At 49.1% G+C, this 15,488-nt stretch overlaps 3 protein-coding genes and 2 long non-coding RNA genes across 7 annotated transcripts in view; 3 read left to right on the top strand and 2 right to left on the bottom strand.

Moving 5' to 3' along the window:
• spo11 (SPO11 initiator of meiotic double stranded breaks) overlaps nt 1–2,912 on the top strand; it is a 9,237-nt gene extending 6,325 nt beyond the window's left edge. The window contains exons 10-15 of the mRNA XM_086141652.1: nt 53–162; nt 233–332; nt 657–694; nt 1,807–1,883; nt 2,244–2,355; nt 2,541–2,912. Coding sequence (XP_085997778.1) covers nt 53–162; nt 233–332; nt 657–694; nt 1,807–1,883; nt 2,244–2,355; nt 2,541–2,660 — 557 coding nt within the window. The 3' untranslated portion in view covers nt 2,661–2,912. The remainder of the gene's footprint in view (nt 1–52; nt 163–232; nt 333–656; nt 695–1,806; nt 1,884–2,243; nt 2,356–2,540) is intronic.
• LOC147214568 (uncharacterized) lies at nt 2,608–4,472 on the bottom strand. The gene is made up of 4 exons (XR_015104367.1): nt 3,955–4,472; nt 3,338–3,541; nt 3,042–3,097; nt 2,608–2,739 (listed from the first exon to the last, which is right to left on the bottom strand). It is a non-coding gene; the product is annotated as an uncharacterized LOC147214568 (long non-coding RNA).
• LOC147214567 (5-aminolevulinate synthase, non-specific, mitochondrial-like) lies at nt 3,482–8,011 on the top strand. 3 transcript variants are annotated; one of them, XM_086141650.1, is made up of 13 exons: nt 3,487–3,547; nt 3,632–3,811; nt 4,120–4,193; nt 4,338–4,543; nt 4,652–4,804; nt 4,912–5,022; nt 5,098–5,317; nt 5,401–5,585; nt 5,734–5,913; nt 6,043–6,207; nt 6,287–6,555; nt 6,631–6,793; nt 7,646–8,011. In XM_086141650.1, the coding sequence occupies exons 3-13, from the start codon at nt 4,138–4,140 to the stop codon at nt 7,771–7,773; spliced, it is 1,836 nt and encodes a 611-aa protein (XP_085997776.1). In that variant the 5' UTR covers nt 3,487–3,547; nt 3,632–3,811; nt 4,120–4,137; the 3' UTR covers nt 7,774–8,011. The 3 variants fall into 3 exon arrangements, with proteins under 3 accessions (XP_085997777.1, XP_085997776.1, XP_085997775.1); XM_086141649.1 differs by lacking the exon at nt 4,120–4,193; XM_086141651.1 differs by lacking the exons at nt 3,632–3,811; nt 4,120–4,193 and having other exon boundaries at nt 3,482–3,547.
• Nucleotides 6,324–10,715, bottom strand: LOC147214566 (uncharacterized). The gene is made up of 3 exons (XR_015104368.1): nt 10,583–10,715; nt 10,189–10,271; nt 6,324–6,429 (listed from the first exon to the last, which is right to left on the bottom strand). It is a non-coding gene; the product is annotated as an uncharacterized LOC147214566 (long non-coding RNA).
• On the top strand, nt 10,473–15,240 carry LOC147214565 (dual specificity protein phosphatase 7-like). The gene is made up of 3 exons (XM_086141653.1): nt 10,473–11,237; nt 11,918–12,346; nt 13,510–15,240. Exons 1-3 carry the CDS (start codon nt 10,865–10,867, stop codon nt 13,818–13,820), a joined length of 1,113 nt encoding a protein of 370 aa, XP_085997779.1. The 5' UTR covers nt 10,473–10,864; the 3' UTR covers nt 13,821–15,240.
• Nucleotides 15,241–15,488: the final 248 nt, after the last annotated feature.

Raw genomic sequence — 15,488 nt, 5'->3', positions numbered from 1 at the left:
CACTATGTGCATGTTTTGGAGGGGAACCATGTTTCCGTTGACCATATGACAGATATCGTATCATCTGCAAAATTCGTCCTGATCGTGGAGAAGGACGCTACCTTTCAGAGGCTGCTGGACGACAACCTTTGTTCAAAACTCTCTCCGTGCATCATGATCACGGTAGGCCTCCTGCACCTTCAGCGCTAATATTGACGTTGCTCTCATTTTCAAGTGTGTTTGTTGGCGTCAGGGTAAAGGCGTGCCAGATGTGAACAGCAGGTTGATGGTGAGAAAGCTGTGGGACACGCTGCACATCCCCATCCTGGCTCTGGTGGACGCCGACCCCCACGGTACATATCTGGTTCACGTCTCCTGCGTACTTCACATAGTTTCCCGTATTTTTTCACGGCGCGAACGACTAAACGAGCAGATGTTCGCACCTGTCGGGTACGTCATGGTGCCCCGTCAGGCTGTTATTCCCGTTGCCGTAATCTCAACCAGACAGGGTGGCTCACTTTCCATTAGCCTCCATAATTCTCCTTTCCCCATTGCATGGCAAGACACATATGTAATGCTTTACTTAGATCTAAGCTCCGTTACACATCTCAGAGGGTAATTGCTCTGGTATGTCAGTGATTGCAGTGTGTCTCCGTCTCTCCCTCTGGTTTTCCCAGGAATTGAGATCATGTGCATCTACAAGTACGGATCTCTGGTGAGACCCGCCATGTCACTTATTCCTGTGTTTAAACTTATCCGGTGTGAGCTGTTCAGTGTTTCTCAGTGAGCGCTACGTAATGACATTAGTCTTTAACTTCAAAACAGGCCGATCATTCATACCACGACAAATAAACCAACATGTCTTTGTTGATCTCCGGCAGGCTTTGCTTTGCTTTTTGTTAGACATAATAATATGTTGATGCTTCACCGATTAGTGTCCTGGGTTTACACTGGTCCTTAATTAGGTTTCAAAAGATGTATCGTATAAATACATTTTCATTTCTAGTATTTTAAACAGGCTAAAACCAATATTGTTACCGTACAGAATTACAGCCGCAAGTTTATTGTACAGCTTTTAATTAATGCTGGTTAAACGTCCCAAACAAATCCAACTGCGTCTGCAATATACACCGACATAAACCACGTTCATCCACCTTTCGGTGTAATTTAGGGCGGCAGGTAACAGGCGGAACGAGGAAGCTTTTCCTTGTTAGAATCTAGAAACTTCCATCGAATATGGCAAAGAGTGAGATCTGGTTCGAGATGAGAACCCTGCATACAGCGCCTGTTTCGAACCCCATCGCAGTCCTCGCTGTCGTTCCAGCTCCTCTGGCCAAACAGGATCGCACTTTTCCTGATTCCGACCGGCTATTGGTGTTTTTGCACACAGCCTGGTCGGAAATAGCACAACAGCGGTTATATAATAAGCTAGCGAGGCCGCAAAACACTGAGGTATGCAGGTGCAGGATAATAACACTACAGGACTTTGTATTAAAAGATCTTTTTTAAAACCGTGTCACATAGATAACACATTTGAAACTCTTTAGATGGACATTTACAAACTTCAAAAGCCTTGAAATAGAGCGTGTTGATATAATAATAATGAATATTATATACATTTTTCTACTTGACAGCAATTATTTTACTTGATCTTCATATACTTGGTATGCATGCCCATGAAAAAAAAAACAAGCATAAATAATGATATTAAGGTTTTTTAAAGGATCTCAAAACTTGTAATATGCATGTCTCTATGTATTTGTGTGTGTGTGTGTGTGTGTGTGTGTGTGTGTGTGTGTGTGTGTGCATGCATGGGTTTTTCCACAGGCCATGTCGTTTGAGGCTCACAGCCTGACTGTCCCCAGCGTTATGTGGCTAGGCCTCCTCCCCTCTGACCTCCAGAGGTTTGGACTCCACATTCACTACTTCCAAGTGCCTCCTCCTGTCTCTAATTGGGATTATATTCTGGGGACATTTCAGACTATTTGTTTTGGTTTCTGTTGCTGTCGCCTTCTCTTGTTTTTTCCTCCACGGCTCCAAGTCTGTGACTATATTGGATTTTAAGTATATGTCCCCTTGTACAAATTTAGGCCAAAAGGACTTTTAGCATATGTTTAATTGTAGTCTGTGCACTTCCCTTTTCTATATCCCCCCCCTTAACATAAACATAATAGATCCTAAGCGGGAGCTGAATGGAACATCTGGTGCAGCAAGTCTTACTGTAATTGTTCAATATTTTGTGAACTCAACGGTCAGTCTTTCAGGTTGCAGGTTCCACCTGGCGCCCTGATCCCCCTCACCAAGAACGATGAAAGCAAACTAAACAGCCTCTGCAGAAGGCCGTATTTAACTCACCAACCAGAGTGGCAGAAAGAGGTGAGGAGCACGAAAGAACTAACTTTGAAAAAATATCGAGACACACGCTATCTGTCGGACTGAATGACCAGAGTTGGTGTTCTCCGCTTCCTTTGGAGGACGTTTAAAAAGGCTTTCAGACCGCCGGCACTGTGACTGCGGAAGCAGCATCTTGTTAAACGGTGATCTGTGTGCTCCCATCACAGATCGAACTGATGCAGAAGAACAAGGTAAAGGCTGAGATACAATCGCTGGAGGCCCTGGCCCCCAACTTCCTCAGCAGTATCTACCTGCCCAACAAGATGCGCTACGGAGGCTGGGTGTGAGTGCAATGCCGCCATCTCGAGGGCCAGAGGCGTCCCTGCAGCGCTCGGGGGAGGCCGGAAGAGCGACTGTCTTGTAAACCTTTGCCGGGACACACGATTGATTTGAGTTTGATCAGTTCTTTGCATTTTCAAGTACATATAATCATCAGTTAAGTTCGTAAATGCCTCACAATGTTAAAACATTCTCCCTCCGTTGACGAATCAAAGTATGTTTATTTTGTTTGTTTTGGTGTTCTTCTCCATAAAGAACTCAAAGCCCCATTTCTTTGCTCTTCGCTGTCAATGTTTAGGGTCAAAGGGAAGGAGGACACTCGAACAGGGCACTCTAAAACCAGATAAATCTGTTTTACAAAGCATTTAAACAAAAGTAGAAGGCTCTACCATGTGTTGCGGAGTCTCTCCTTCGTGACGTCATCAACATGCGACAGCTCACAAATCTGCGTGACAATTGCGTTTTAATCACGATTCCAGACTGATTATCACCCTGTTATTCCCTCTTTCGCTGCAAAATCCTTGCACCAGGTGGCATACTCATAACATGTATAACATTAACATTGTTTATGTTAAATACATATTGAAAAGTAATCGAATTGCCCCCCGACCATAAACAAGACCAAGACAGGAGGTCTGTAAGAGAGGGATCAAAAGTTGTGTTTGCACACTGTCACCTTGGTTACCTGAAAATGAAGACGTTGTGTTGCGGGATGATCTTTGAGTGATACAAGAGAACTGAAATAGACGAGCTTTGTTCAGTAGACGATCTCTGTGAGTTACGAGCCACCCGGTGGGCGTGGACCGCACTTGTGCAACAAACTTGCAGACGTCACATGGATGACCGCAGGCGCGGACGAGAAGCCGGCTGGACGGACAGGCTGCAGAACCTGAGGGTAAGACACATGGTTTTGTTAAAGAACTTCCTCCTAGAGTCGGGAGGAGACATCTAAACATGTGCAATGTGTTGTCTGCTGCAGTTTGCACTGCCCTTTGCATGTCACCGGAGAAGGATGGCTCTCCAGGAGGGATGCAGTTGGAAAGGAAAGCGATTTGATGGGATGATAGATGCGTGTTTCTTTTAAATGCTTTACTTTTCTCTATAAGTGGGGGGAAAAAAACAACTCTATGTCCGTCTATACTATTTTACATCACCTCAGGTAATGATGAGATAGAGGATGCTGTGATGATTCCTGTTGGATGAATTGATGAGCAAGTGTGTGTGTCATTACTTTTAATTGCTTGCTAAAACCTGCCAGCTACATAGAGATGATTTTTTTTAATGATGTATATGAATAGATACCTTACATCCATTAAATATCTCGGCACTCCGGGTCTGCGATGAGGTTACATGACACAGTTGAGAGAGCGGGCAGGTCCTCCAGAGACCCTCCCATTTCCACCTGTCAAGAACAGCTGACCGCAGCAGAATGAGAAGGTCTGAGCAGATCCTCCTCTCTGGTCTCAGAGGACACTGAAGGGAGTCATGTTTCACAGGGCGTTATTCCTCTATCACGTCAAAGCGGACTGGGATGTGTTCAGGTAAATAAGATCAGTTTGGCATCAGAGAGACTGTAAATGGTTATTCTACCCGGATGGTTTTGCCTTTTCTTGTTAACGACGTACTGACGTCTCCTTTGTCCCGAAGTGCCGATGCTCCTTCGCGCTCCCCTTCTTGTCTTCCAGGTCAAAGGCACATATGGACACGTTTCTCCGCTGCTGCCCCTTCTTGTCAGTGGCTCCCGGTTGTTTTCTGCATCCGGCCGGCGCCTCCTCTCTGGTGAGCTATGTCCAGAGGTGCCCCGTGATGATGGACCTCGTCTCCACATGCTCCCCGGCCAGGACTCTGTCCTCTTCAGCCTCCGTGTCCAAGAGCATGCAGAAGAACGAAGGTCAGCTGCGGGTCACTCGTTTGTCTTCTCCTGCGCAAACAGGAAAAATACACAAATGCGCGTGACCATATTTATACCGCGCGGTTGTCTTGTAACTGTTCTCCTTAGATCTGAGACCCGAAGCGAGTCCCGGCCCCGTCACGTCTCCCTCCATGTGCCCTTTCTTGTCCACGGAGATCGTGAAAAAAAGCAACGGTGTCGTAACGGAGGCCAGCATGGAGTTACAGGAGGACGTTCCAAAAATACACACCGTCCGCACAGGTGAGAATTACTCTGGACACCTGCGGAGCCCGTCAGTTGTGTAACACCAGAGAACTTCATTTCCATGTTCAGGGCCATGTCACACATGACTTGAACCCTTCTAACAGGAAACACAGATCCAGGAATGGTGGACGGGGTCAACGGACCAAAGCAAACAAACATCTCACAACCACTGTATTCCAAAGTGTCTCACCTACTCAAGGATAATCTACCTGAAGGTAAGAACGCCACCTGAAGTCATTCTTAAAACGATCCGTAACAGCTTCTAACGTTGACATTTCTTCCCGCTTTAGCGGCGACCTTTATGTACGACCGTTTTTTTGAGGAGAAGATCAAGTCCAAGCAGTTGGACCACACGTACAGGATCTTCAAGACGGTGAACCGCCGCGCCCCGTCCTTCCCCATGGCCGACAACTTCACAGAGGCGCTCGGCGCCCAGCAAGACGTGTCCGTGTGGTGCAGCAACGACTACCTCGGCATGAGCCGCCACCCCAGAGTCACCCAGGCCGTCATGTGAGGAGACGTTCCTGTGATTCAGCTGACAAAGCGACGGTAATAACGGCAATCGGCTCAAACCAGACTCTTCATATCCACAGGGAGACCTTACAGAAGCACGGCGCCGGCGCCGGGGGAACCAGGAACATCTCGGGGACGAGCAAATTCCACGTGGATCTGGAGAACGAGCTCGCCGACCTGCACGGCAAGGATGCGGCGCTGGTGTTCACGTCCTGCTTTGTCGCCAATGATTCCACCTTATTCACTCTGGCCAAAATGCTTCCAGGTGAGATGAATTTATTCAGCATATAGATAAAGGCGGACGAAACGTTCTCGGTTTCAAAATTTTTAAAACGTACTTGAATTATAAAATCCAAAGTAGCGTCGGGAGCGTGAGAACGAACACGTTGTCCTCTGCGTTCTCATTTCGGGAGGTTGTGAGATTTACTCGGACTCCGGGAACCACGCCTCGATGATCCAAGGCATAAGGAACAGCGGCGTCAAGAAGGTTGTTTTCCGTCACAATGACGTCGGCCACCTGCAAGAGCTCCTCCAGAGGTCACACCCGGCCGCTCCCAAGATCGTCGCCTTCGAAACGGTGCACTCGATGGACGGTGAGCCTTCTTTTTAGCGCACTGGAATATTGCACAACCTGCTTTGTTCTTCTTTATTGGTGATAAGCCGTACGCAGAAAGCGATGTGAATGTTTCTGCGTACGTGTGAATATAACCTCTGCCCGGCAGGGGCTGTGTGTCCACTGGAGCAGATGTGTGACGTCGCCCACGAGTACGGCGCTATTACCTTTGTGGACGAAGTTCATGCCGTGGGTTTGTACGGGCCCAGAGGTGGCGGGATCGGCGACAGAGACAGAGTCTCGCACAAGATCGACATCCTCTCCGGGACCCTGGGTGAGGAGAGGAGCCGGCGTTCATAGCCCAGGTGTCGGTTCTGTTCCTGCCGCTGGCTTGTTACCGGTTCCGTCTCCAGGCAAGGCCTTCGGCTGCGTGGGCGGTTACATCGCCAGCACCGCCGCCCTCGTGGACACGGTACGCTCCTACGCCGCGGGCTTCATCTTCACCACCTCCCTGCCGCCCATGCTGCTGGCCGGGGCGAAGGCGTCGGTGGAGGTTCTGAAAAGCCAAGAAGGACAGACGCTCAGGAGGAAACATCAGCGGAGTGTCAGTCTGCTAAGACAAATGCTGATGGACTCGGGCCTTCCGGTGGTGCACTGCCCGAGCCACATCATCCCCGTCCGGGTACGAAGCTAACACAACATTCTCTGCCAGCCGGTCGGACCGGCGGATCTGAGTCCTTGTGCGTTTGCGTGGCAGGTGGCAGACGCGGAGAAGAACACCGAGATCTGCGACATCTTGATGTCCCGTTACGACATCTACGTCCAGGCCATCAACCACCCCACAGTGGCCAAGGGAGAGGAGCTGCTGCGCGTCGCCCCCACGCCTCACCACACCCCGCAGATGATGCACTACTTTGTGGGTACGTCTGCCACTCTAGGACACGGGCCGGCAACCTTTAGCACTCAAAAAGTTGGAGAAGTTTCCCCGCAGTAAAGAAAACACCGGGAGCAACACAACCCTTTTGGAAATTTAAAATGAACTAACACGGCATATAACATTACATATTACTTTTGCCTTTGAGTTGTGTGTCCAAATGTGCTGCAGACAGAAAAGTAGGAATTTCGCTGTACGGGGAAACAAGTTTCTACACTGTGCATGGCAGAATGAACGCTTTGAATGTAGGAACAAAATGTGCTGCAATGAACAACTGCAGAGAAAACCGAATAACATTTCGGCATGCAACAAAACATTTTGAATTCTGAAAAAAAAAGACGTTTGGTTGAAGGGTACTTTAAGCAAAATACTCCACATCTATTTGAGTCCTCCTCGTATTTATGAAGAAAGCCGAACTTACATGGCCCAAACCAAAGATGCCGTCCTCTCTGTGCTTTCGCATGCAGTCATTTAAGAGCGACAAAAATATTTGAACACTTTTTATTTAGATGTTAAAAGATCGCCATAGTTTCACAAATTTAAAATGCCGTTTTAAAAATGAACAAAATAAAATACAATTTAAGTGAATACTCTATTACAAAGAGCCGCGGGTTGCCGACCCCTGATCTAGCAGAACATATCTGGCGACGACGCGCTTGAACGTCAGGCCGCGGAGAGACCTCACCGACAGGTTATGAGTTGACGGTTACATTTCCTCTTTGGATGAATACTTTGACGTGTCTCCTTCCGAGAAAGCCCAATCGTCAAGCGAAGGTGCGGTCACCTAATGTAAAAAGGCAGTTGCGTAATCACAACCACACCCGCTTGTTCTCCGCAGACAGCTTGTTGAAGACGTGGAGAGAGGTGGGCTTGGAGCTGCGACCTCACTCCTCAGCCGAGTGCCGCTTCTGCCAGCAGCCGCTCCACTACGACCAAATGAGCGAGAGGGAGAAGTCCTACTTCTGAACCAGGTGACGGCAGCATCGCGGCCCGGACACAGCGGTGGACTCCATCCCGACATCTCTGGCTCTCCAGAATCGAAGCTATTTATTGTATACGAATGAACGCGCACTACTTTTTCTGTCATTGGCACGTTTCCTTTTTAGCTGTCAGGAGTTCCTCAAGATCGTCCAAATTATCCTGATAAAATCAACGAAAAGATATTTAGCCGAGGTTGATTCTCTTCAATAAAACAGGGAAACTTGCAGGGTTTTGCTTTTTTGAAAAGATACTTTGCAGAAGTTGATTCTCCTCAACAAACTTAAAGGGTTTTTACTGATTTTATGTTTCCAAATGGTTAATTAAGTATGACCTGAGAGGCCATATTTAAAAGTGAATCGTAGCTTCGCTGAACCGCTGACAGGACCCGAGGCTCGGATGAAGGAAGTGGCGCTTTGCACATCCAATCAGCCGCGGTCCCGAATCGTCATTCATGAAACTCACGCCGTGGCGTTCCCGTCTCCACCACACGGAGGCACGCCGGGCCTCCCGTCTGCAGCCGGGAGCCGGCGAAGCGAGGCGCCTCCTCCTCCTCCTCCTGCAGATGACTCATAGCCGGCGCAGCAGCTCTCACCATGAACCACTAGATGGTATCGATAGAGAACAGGATATTGTGTTTCCTATCTGGATAACAAGGAAATGATAAAATCCAGCAGATGTTCCACGGTGTACCTCTAAAACACGTACCAGGCATGCAAAAGCAGATCGAAACGCACTTTCAGATGTGTCTGTGAATGGTCGGCACAGCGCCGGCGTTGTGTTATCGCCGACGTTATCTGGTTTGACCGGTGACCATCTAAATTTAGCTCGGTAAAAAGGCCATTTACTCCCACACGCAGAGACACTTCAATGGGGCTGCATCTCGGCCGCCTCGGCCTCCCCGCCATACATCTGCACGCCACGGGGGGATCTTTGTGCGCCTGCTGGGTTTGTGTGAAAGCCCTCAAAGCGGAGCCTGACATGAAAATAAAAACAGGGATTCTGTAACCCGGGGATGCTTCCTTCCCTCCTTCCATCCATCCTTCCCTCTGAGAGAATTACCATGTGCTCACGTTTGGAGGGTGTTATGTAACCACAGTGTTGGTGGAAGCGGAGCAGTCAGGTGACAACCCCCTATCGTGCAAGCTTAGCCCGCTCACATCAGGGATCGTGTGTGTGTGTGTGTGTGAGTGCTTTAATTCAACAGTTTAGATTGTGAGTTAATCCAGATTCCTATGTCCCTGACACACAAATCTAGAAGAGACTCGCACACGTTGCGGTTCGCTTTGTGTCGTGTTTGAACACAATGTCAGACACGACCGCCCTCATCCATTACTGAGTCCCAGAGCGGCAGCCATTGCAGTTCCTCATAACACAGTCTGAGAGTTGGCACAACACATCTACACTTCCGTGCGGGGAGTTCAGCCGGAACAGCCATTATCTGGGTATGTGGAGCTAGGGGCAGTGTGTGTGTGTGTGTGTGTGTGTGTGTGTGTGTGTGTGTCGGTTTAAAACTCTTTGAATTCGAGTATTTGAGGCAGGTGGTAAAATAGGGGATTGGAAGTGTTGGCACTTGTTATTTGTGTGTGTGTGTGTGTGTGTGTGTGTGTGTGAGAGAGAGTAGGTTTAGCTGTATTCTTCATTTTGCGTTAATCCTGATATTCTTCACATCTGCGTCTCCCCCCACTCACGTGTACAGACAGAAGAGCTGCACGTCTGGATTCCCTCTATACACACACACACACACACACACAAACACACACACACACACACACACACACACACATGCCTCCCTCTTTTATCCCTCCTCATTCACCATTCTCTCGCATTACTATACACATGATTTGAGCACCATGTGAATGCATCCAAAGAAAAGATACCCGGCAATGTGACGTGGTCGGCTTGCATGGGAATGAGAGGACAGCTCTTTCCCTCAGGGAGGAAAATAAATCAAATAGAAAATCCTAAAAAATGGTTGTACTGAGCGTGATTCGTAGAAATGCTCTTTGGTGGCAAAACGAAGGCCGGGAGAAACATGTAGCCTATTTTTGTGTGTTCACAAACCACTGCAGGGCTCTTGTTACATTGTGTAATAAGGCTATATTACATGTAGTCAACTAATTTGGAGGTAGTTGTGTAAAATATAAAAGCTCAGAGGGCCTAGAAATCACGTTAGGTTGGAGAAACGTGTTGAATCACGCGATAATGTCTTGTTGTCATAAGAATTAAAATTCCCAAGAGATTATAACTTGGCTGAGAGTTGCGTCGCACGTCGTCGTGCCTTGATATTTGCCCAGGCGCTGTAGGTCTTCATTTTAAAAGAGAACATTTGGTTTCCACAATCACCCACACACACCCACACACACACACACTCAAGTGGCAGGTCACTCATAATGGTAATACCTGTGTTATACTGCCTGGCATTCACTGCAGGCTGCACGGTGACATTTCCACGCCGTGCATCTGACAGTGAACACTTAATTCCCCTGCAAAGAAAAACAAAACAAAAGCAAAAAAAGAAGTTGTAAACTGCATGGAGGGGGATGGGGAAATAAACTGGATGCATTGCACTGATGGGAATTAAACTTCTTGATATTTCTGCTATGACTTTAAGTCAGAGGGAAACTAACTCCTCCCTCCGCAGTTGCTTTACTGTCACAAAAAAGAAGGGAAGAGAGAGAGAAAGAAAGAGAGAGAGAGAGAGAGAGAGAAACCCTCGCAGTGCAATGGAATGGCAAAAGCAGAATGCGGTGCAGAGGATGAGGAGGCTCTGAAACAACCCCTTCCACTTTTTTACCTCCAGTGTTGAAGCCGATCGCCGCTCCGCCGCTCCGCCTCTCCGCCGCTCCGCCGCTGCCTCCTGCCGGGGGTGGAAGCTCCGCATCCCGGATCCATGGCCGAGCGGCGCCGCGCTCTGCGCTCCGCCCGCGGCGCCGTGCACTTCGCGGGACAGCGCTGCTGCTCCTCCTCGCCGTCGTCGTCGTCCCCGCCGCCGTCGCCGGTGCCGGTGCCGGTGCCTCCCCAGTAGCGATGCGGGCCGCGGAGAAAGTTCCCCGGTGGTTATGACGCCGACGCCGACATGTCTGGAGTGACGCCGAGCAAGAGCGTGGAGTGGCTGCAAGTCGAGCTGGAGTCCGGCGGCGCCTCCTCGCTGCTGCTGCTGGACTGCCGCCCGCATGAACTGTACGAGTCGTCCCACATCGAGACCGCCATGAACCTCGCCATACCCGGGCTGATGCTGCGGAGGTTCCGCAAGGGTAACATCCCCATCCGGACCATCATCCCGAGCCATGAGGATAAGGAGAAGTTCGTCCGGAGGTGCAAGACCGACACGGTGGTGCTGTACGACGAGAGCACCGCGGGCTGGGCGGACGGCGGAGCCCCGTCGTCCGTCCTGGGGCTGCTGCTCCAGAAGCTTTGGGAGGACGGCTGCAAAGCGTATTACCTGGAAGGTGACGGAAAGTTTTTCGACCCGAGGGTTAATTGTTGTGTTATAATGGATGAAAAGTGGGGATTTAAGTTTGTTTTTTTTTAAATGGGGGTCGGGGGTCCGGACGGGGCTAACCGCGGGTAAGCTAGCGTCCGGCGGGGATCCGCGCGGAGCTAACAGCGGGGTGAGCTAAAGTCCGGCGGGTACTCGCCGGGGTGAACCGCCGGGGGAGCGAGCGTCCGGCGGGGACTGGCCGGGCTAACCGCGGTAAGTTAGCATCCTGCCGGGGCTGCTGTCAAAGCTAACGCGGCTACTCTGGAGGGTGGGGGGGTGGGGGGGCGTCAAGTACAATCTCTTGTTTTGTTTTGTTTTGTTTTACTTGATAACACATTTAAAACTACGAAAGTCTACTTCCCCACAAAGTTAAACGTTATATCCCCTGTTCCCGCCTTACACAGAGCCGGAGTGTAAGGCTCGAAAAAAGTTTGTGTGTCATTGAGATTCTCAATTAAAATTCCAAAATGGCGGCGCCATGTTTTGCTGCTGGAGCAGGCGTGTGTTTGATGAATGGCCCGGAGGGGAGAGTCCTGCCCGGGCCTCTGCTGCTCATCTCCCCGGAGCCCTCTTTTTGCAGATCTGTGCTCACACAGTTGCATTGTTTTGAGTTTTTCCTCTTTTTTTTTTCTCCCCTGTGTGTTTAAGGTGGATTTGTGAAGTTTCACACAGAGTTCCCGGAGCACTGCGAGACACTCCTGGACAGCTCCTGCCCGAGCTCTTCTCCTCCCCTGTCCTTCCTGGGCTTCGGTGACCTCCGGATCAACTCCGACTGCTCCGACGGGGAGTCCGACCGAGAGCCGAGCAGCGCCACCGAGTCCGAGGAGAGCCCCGTCCCCGGCAATCAGCCCGCCTTCCCCGTCCAGATCCTGCCCTACCTATACCTGGGCTGCGCGAAAGACTCCACCAACTTGGACGTGCTGGGCCAATACAACATCAAGTACATTCTGAATGTCACACCCAATCTCCCCAACATGTTCGAGCACGACGGACACTTCAGGTACAAGCAGATCCCGATTTCGGACCACTGGAGTCAGAACCTGTCCCAGTTCTTCCCGGAGGCCATATCATTTATAGGTGAGTCGCCCGGTAAATATACATGCGTGTGGTGTGTAACGCTAATAACAGCGTGATACAGTTCTCAGACGCTGAGTCAAAGTTATTACATGAAAATCACAACAATTCACACACGCGCCATGTGTGGTTCCGCGACTTCAAGCCAAACTCCCGGCATTCCAGCCCTCGCTTCGAATACAACTTGATGTTGGTGGCGTTTCCCCCCCCCCCCCCCCGATGAAGGCAGGAAACAATGCACAAACACACTCGAGGAAGTCGTGACAAGACCGCAGGCGTCGGACTTGTAAACTGTTTACAAAACATTCATTTTGTGCAGGAAAGAAAAATGTTGAAATCCAGCGAGTCTGCCGTATGCTAGTAATAAGTCACAGATTCTCTGGAAAGCAGGAAGCCGCGTTCTTGTTTTCTGCCCGGATATTCTGAATTCTACGCCGCTTGAGGGCCGCATCCCTTCTGCCGGCCGTGGCGTGACAGAGGTTGCTATTTTTTTTAAAAGATATCAAATCATGAACAGCGACTTTTAACCGAAGCGCAGACGAAGAACTGCTTCCCGTCAGAGAAAAGGTGTCAACAGTCATATTTAATGAAAATGTAAATTTAGCACTAAGTATTAATTGGTACTAATCAAGCGAAGGGGGCCTTCGCGTGAAAGCGAGTCTTATCATTGTGCTTTGCCAGGTAGCGGTGGTTTACGTTACATGTGCGGTGATGAGTTCAAGAGCTTTTACGAAGAGACTGAACTCTTGCACCCGATGGTACCGCGGTACCTCCTTCCTTTCTCCGCTGTGCTACTTTTCACCACAACTGCAATTGAAACCGCAGCTCCTGTGCGTCCGTTTCGAAAGGGCCTCGACACGGAGCGAGAGAGGAAACGCCGTTGCTGTTTTTCCGCGCCTTTTGTTTTTTTTTTTACAAATTTCAGGGTCACAAGTGAGTCTTCGACAGGATGTTCGGTGTGTTGATCAAGAATCGAGCTGAACCGCAGTTCCTCATAGTACCCTTATTGTGCCGGCGTTAAGATTACATCAGTCAGCGCCGCGCCGGCAACGCCTCGATGAATGAACACGTCTCGAGAAGTCCGACTGCATTTTTACATTTCCTCCATTTTGATAACAGTCATCGAGTGACTAATGGTTGTTGTTTTCTTTCCCTCCCCCTCCCAGATGAGGCTCGGTCCAAGCAGTGCGGCATCCTGGTCCACTGCCTGGCCGGCATCAGCCGCTCGGTCACCGTCACCGTGGCCTACCTGATGCAGAGACTCAACCTGTCCCTCAACGACGCCTATGACTTTGTCAAGAGGAAAAAGTCCAACATTTCCCCAAACTTCAACTTCATGGGTCAACTGCTTGACTTTGAGAGGACGCTGGGGCTGCACAGCCCCTGTGATAACCGCTCCGCCAACGAGGAGCAGCTCTTCTTCACCACGCCCACCAATCACAACGTGTTTCAGCTGGACACACTGGAGTCAACATGATGACGGAGCGGACGGGTGTTTTTGGTTTTTTTTTTGTCCTCCGGTCTATCGCCCGTGGTGTCTTCTGAGCTGCCCGAGTCTTTCGGACTCCGAAGCAGCTCGCTCAGGCAGCAAGTCCGCTACAATATTTTTGCACCGAATGGAACTTAGCGCGCTGATCCGACGGAGCCGGCGTGCCGAGGGCGAGCTCCGTCCGATGCCTTAATATCTAACACGAGGAGGAGTTTCGCTATCTGTCACTCGTGGCATTAATAAAAGGCCATATACAGCCATAACAGCAGGAGCACTTCAAAAGGTTTCTGCCTGAACTAGGATTGTCCTTTTACTGTTTTTTTCTTTTTGTTTGTCTGTTTTTTGGTAATTCACCAGCTATAAAGTGGATGTTTCTAAATTTCTTTTTATGAGCAACGTTTATTGCCTCGATGGCCTAGGGTGGAGTATTTGTCCAATCCGAATGTTTCATGGGGGACCAATCCAGGAAATTTTCATGGTACTTTACCTGTGGGAAATAAGCCACTGCAGTGATCCGGCCTTGAATTATTGTCCCGCTTCTCTTCTCTTCGCAGCTCTTTCAGTAGGAACACCGTGGCCACCAAAAGCCTTCGGTCAAAATATCTGCGTTATCGTCCGCTTAGCTTGATGATGCTAGGAAGCTATTCTTGAAATGTAAGTTTAAGTGGCCAATCCTTGCAAATTATTAAAAGTTAAAACCCCTAAATCTTTAAAACACTCCTGCACATTATGTTGCTTTTTTTTTTTTTTTTTTTGCATGTAATTGTTGTATACCGATACGTTGTTTTTAGCCTTTAGGTCGTACTGCCTGTCGTCAACGAGGCTTTTACTGTCCTCGCAGTTTAAACTGAACTCTTTGTCAGCGCATTAGGGTCGAGGTAACGGTCCGGCCTTCAACACGATCGAAAGGAAAGTGTGTTTTAAGCAATTAGGGCGTAAAGGAACGGATGTTTGCCTTATTTTAACTTTGACAGCATTGAGCCTGCAGCTTCTCTTTCTGTGGCACGATAATAAGGAAAGCCGGCGTGTAATTAGCCGTTGCTCTATCGCCAGTCTTGCCTCGTACCGACGGCGTGAGAGGGAATGAAAGAAAGTGATTCCGACTAACGTGTTTTACCTCACGGAGAGACATTTTCAGGGATTTTTTTTTTTTTGTACACGGTATTTGGATCTTGTCGTGGCCTCTTAAAAGTGCATCCAAGGGCTGTTTTGTTTGGTAATGTATGTAAAGATGTACATAAAATGCAGTTGTGTGTGGGGGAGGGAGGGTGTTTTTCTGAAAAATCATGAAGGATGCAAAAGTTGCCCTATTTTGAAAAAAAAACTCAAAGTAGTATATGTAAAATTAAATGTCCAAGGTATTCTGTACAAGTTTATACAACAAATATATTGTATATTTTTACTTGAACATGCACGTATGTCGTTCTTGAGAGTGGAGCCGGAGCGCAGAGGCTCCGTCCGGCTCTAGGTGTGGCCCAGATGTCTGTTTTCTGTCCACCGTGATACCGGGCTTCCTGTCTCCCGCGGGCTTCTTGGCAAGCAGACAAGCGACGGGGCCAGATCTGTTAATACCTCGGCGCAGACACACCCACCGCCGGTCACTCAAAGTGTTTACAGGAAGAGGAAGATGACACAGCGCATTATTCTGCGAAATCC

This window comes from Fistularia commersonii, chromosome 34 (assembly GCF_037954325.1).
Source record: "Fistularia commersonii isolate RoL2024-O1a breed Wild chromosome 34, RoL_Fcom_v1.0, whole genome shotgun sequence".
NCBI classification, from domain to species: Eukaryota; Metazoa; Chordata; class Actinopteri; order Syngnathiformes; family Fistulariidae; genus Fistularia; species Fistularia commersonii.
The sequence above is the reverse complement of the archived record's forward strand: the minus strand, read 5'-3'. Positions and strand labels throughout refer to the sequence as shown.

Excerpts from the sequence above, each read along its gene's own strand:
- LOC147214567 (XM_086141649.1), top strand. The coding sequence starts at position 3,720 with ATGCGTGTTTCTTTTAAATGCTTTACTTTTCTCTATAAGTGGGGGGAA. Across the intron at positions 4,805-4,911 it reads AATACACACCGTCCGCACAG|GAAACACAGATCCAGGAATG; the intron begins GTGAGAATTACT and ends CCCTTCTAACAG. Across the intron at positions 6,556-6,630 it reads GCCACATCATCCCCGTCCGG|GTGGCAGACGCGGAGAAGAA; the intron begins GTACGAAGCTAA and ends TTTGCGTGGCAG.
- LOC147214565 (XM_086141653.1), top strand. The coding sequence starts at position 10,865 with ATGTCTGGAGTGACGCCGAGCAAGAGCGTGGAGTGGCTGCAAGTCGAG. Across the intron at positions 11,238-11,917 it reads CAAAGCGTATTACCTGGAAG|GTGGATTTGTGAAGTTTCAC; the intron begins GTGACGGAAAGT and ends TGTGTGTTTAAG. Across the intron at positions 12,347-13,509 it reads GGAGGCCATATCATTTATAG|ATGAGGCTCGGTCCAAGCAG; the intron begins GTGAGTCGCCCG and ends TCCCCCTCCCAG.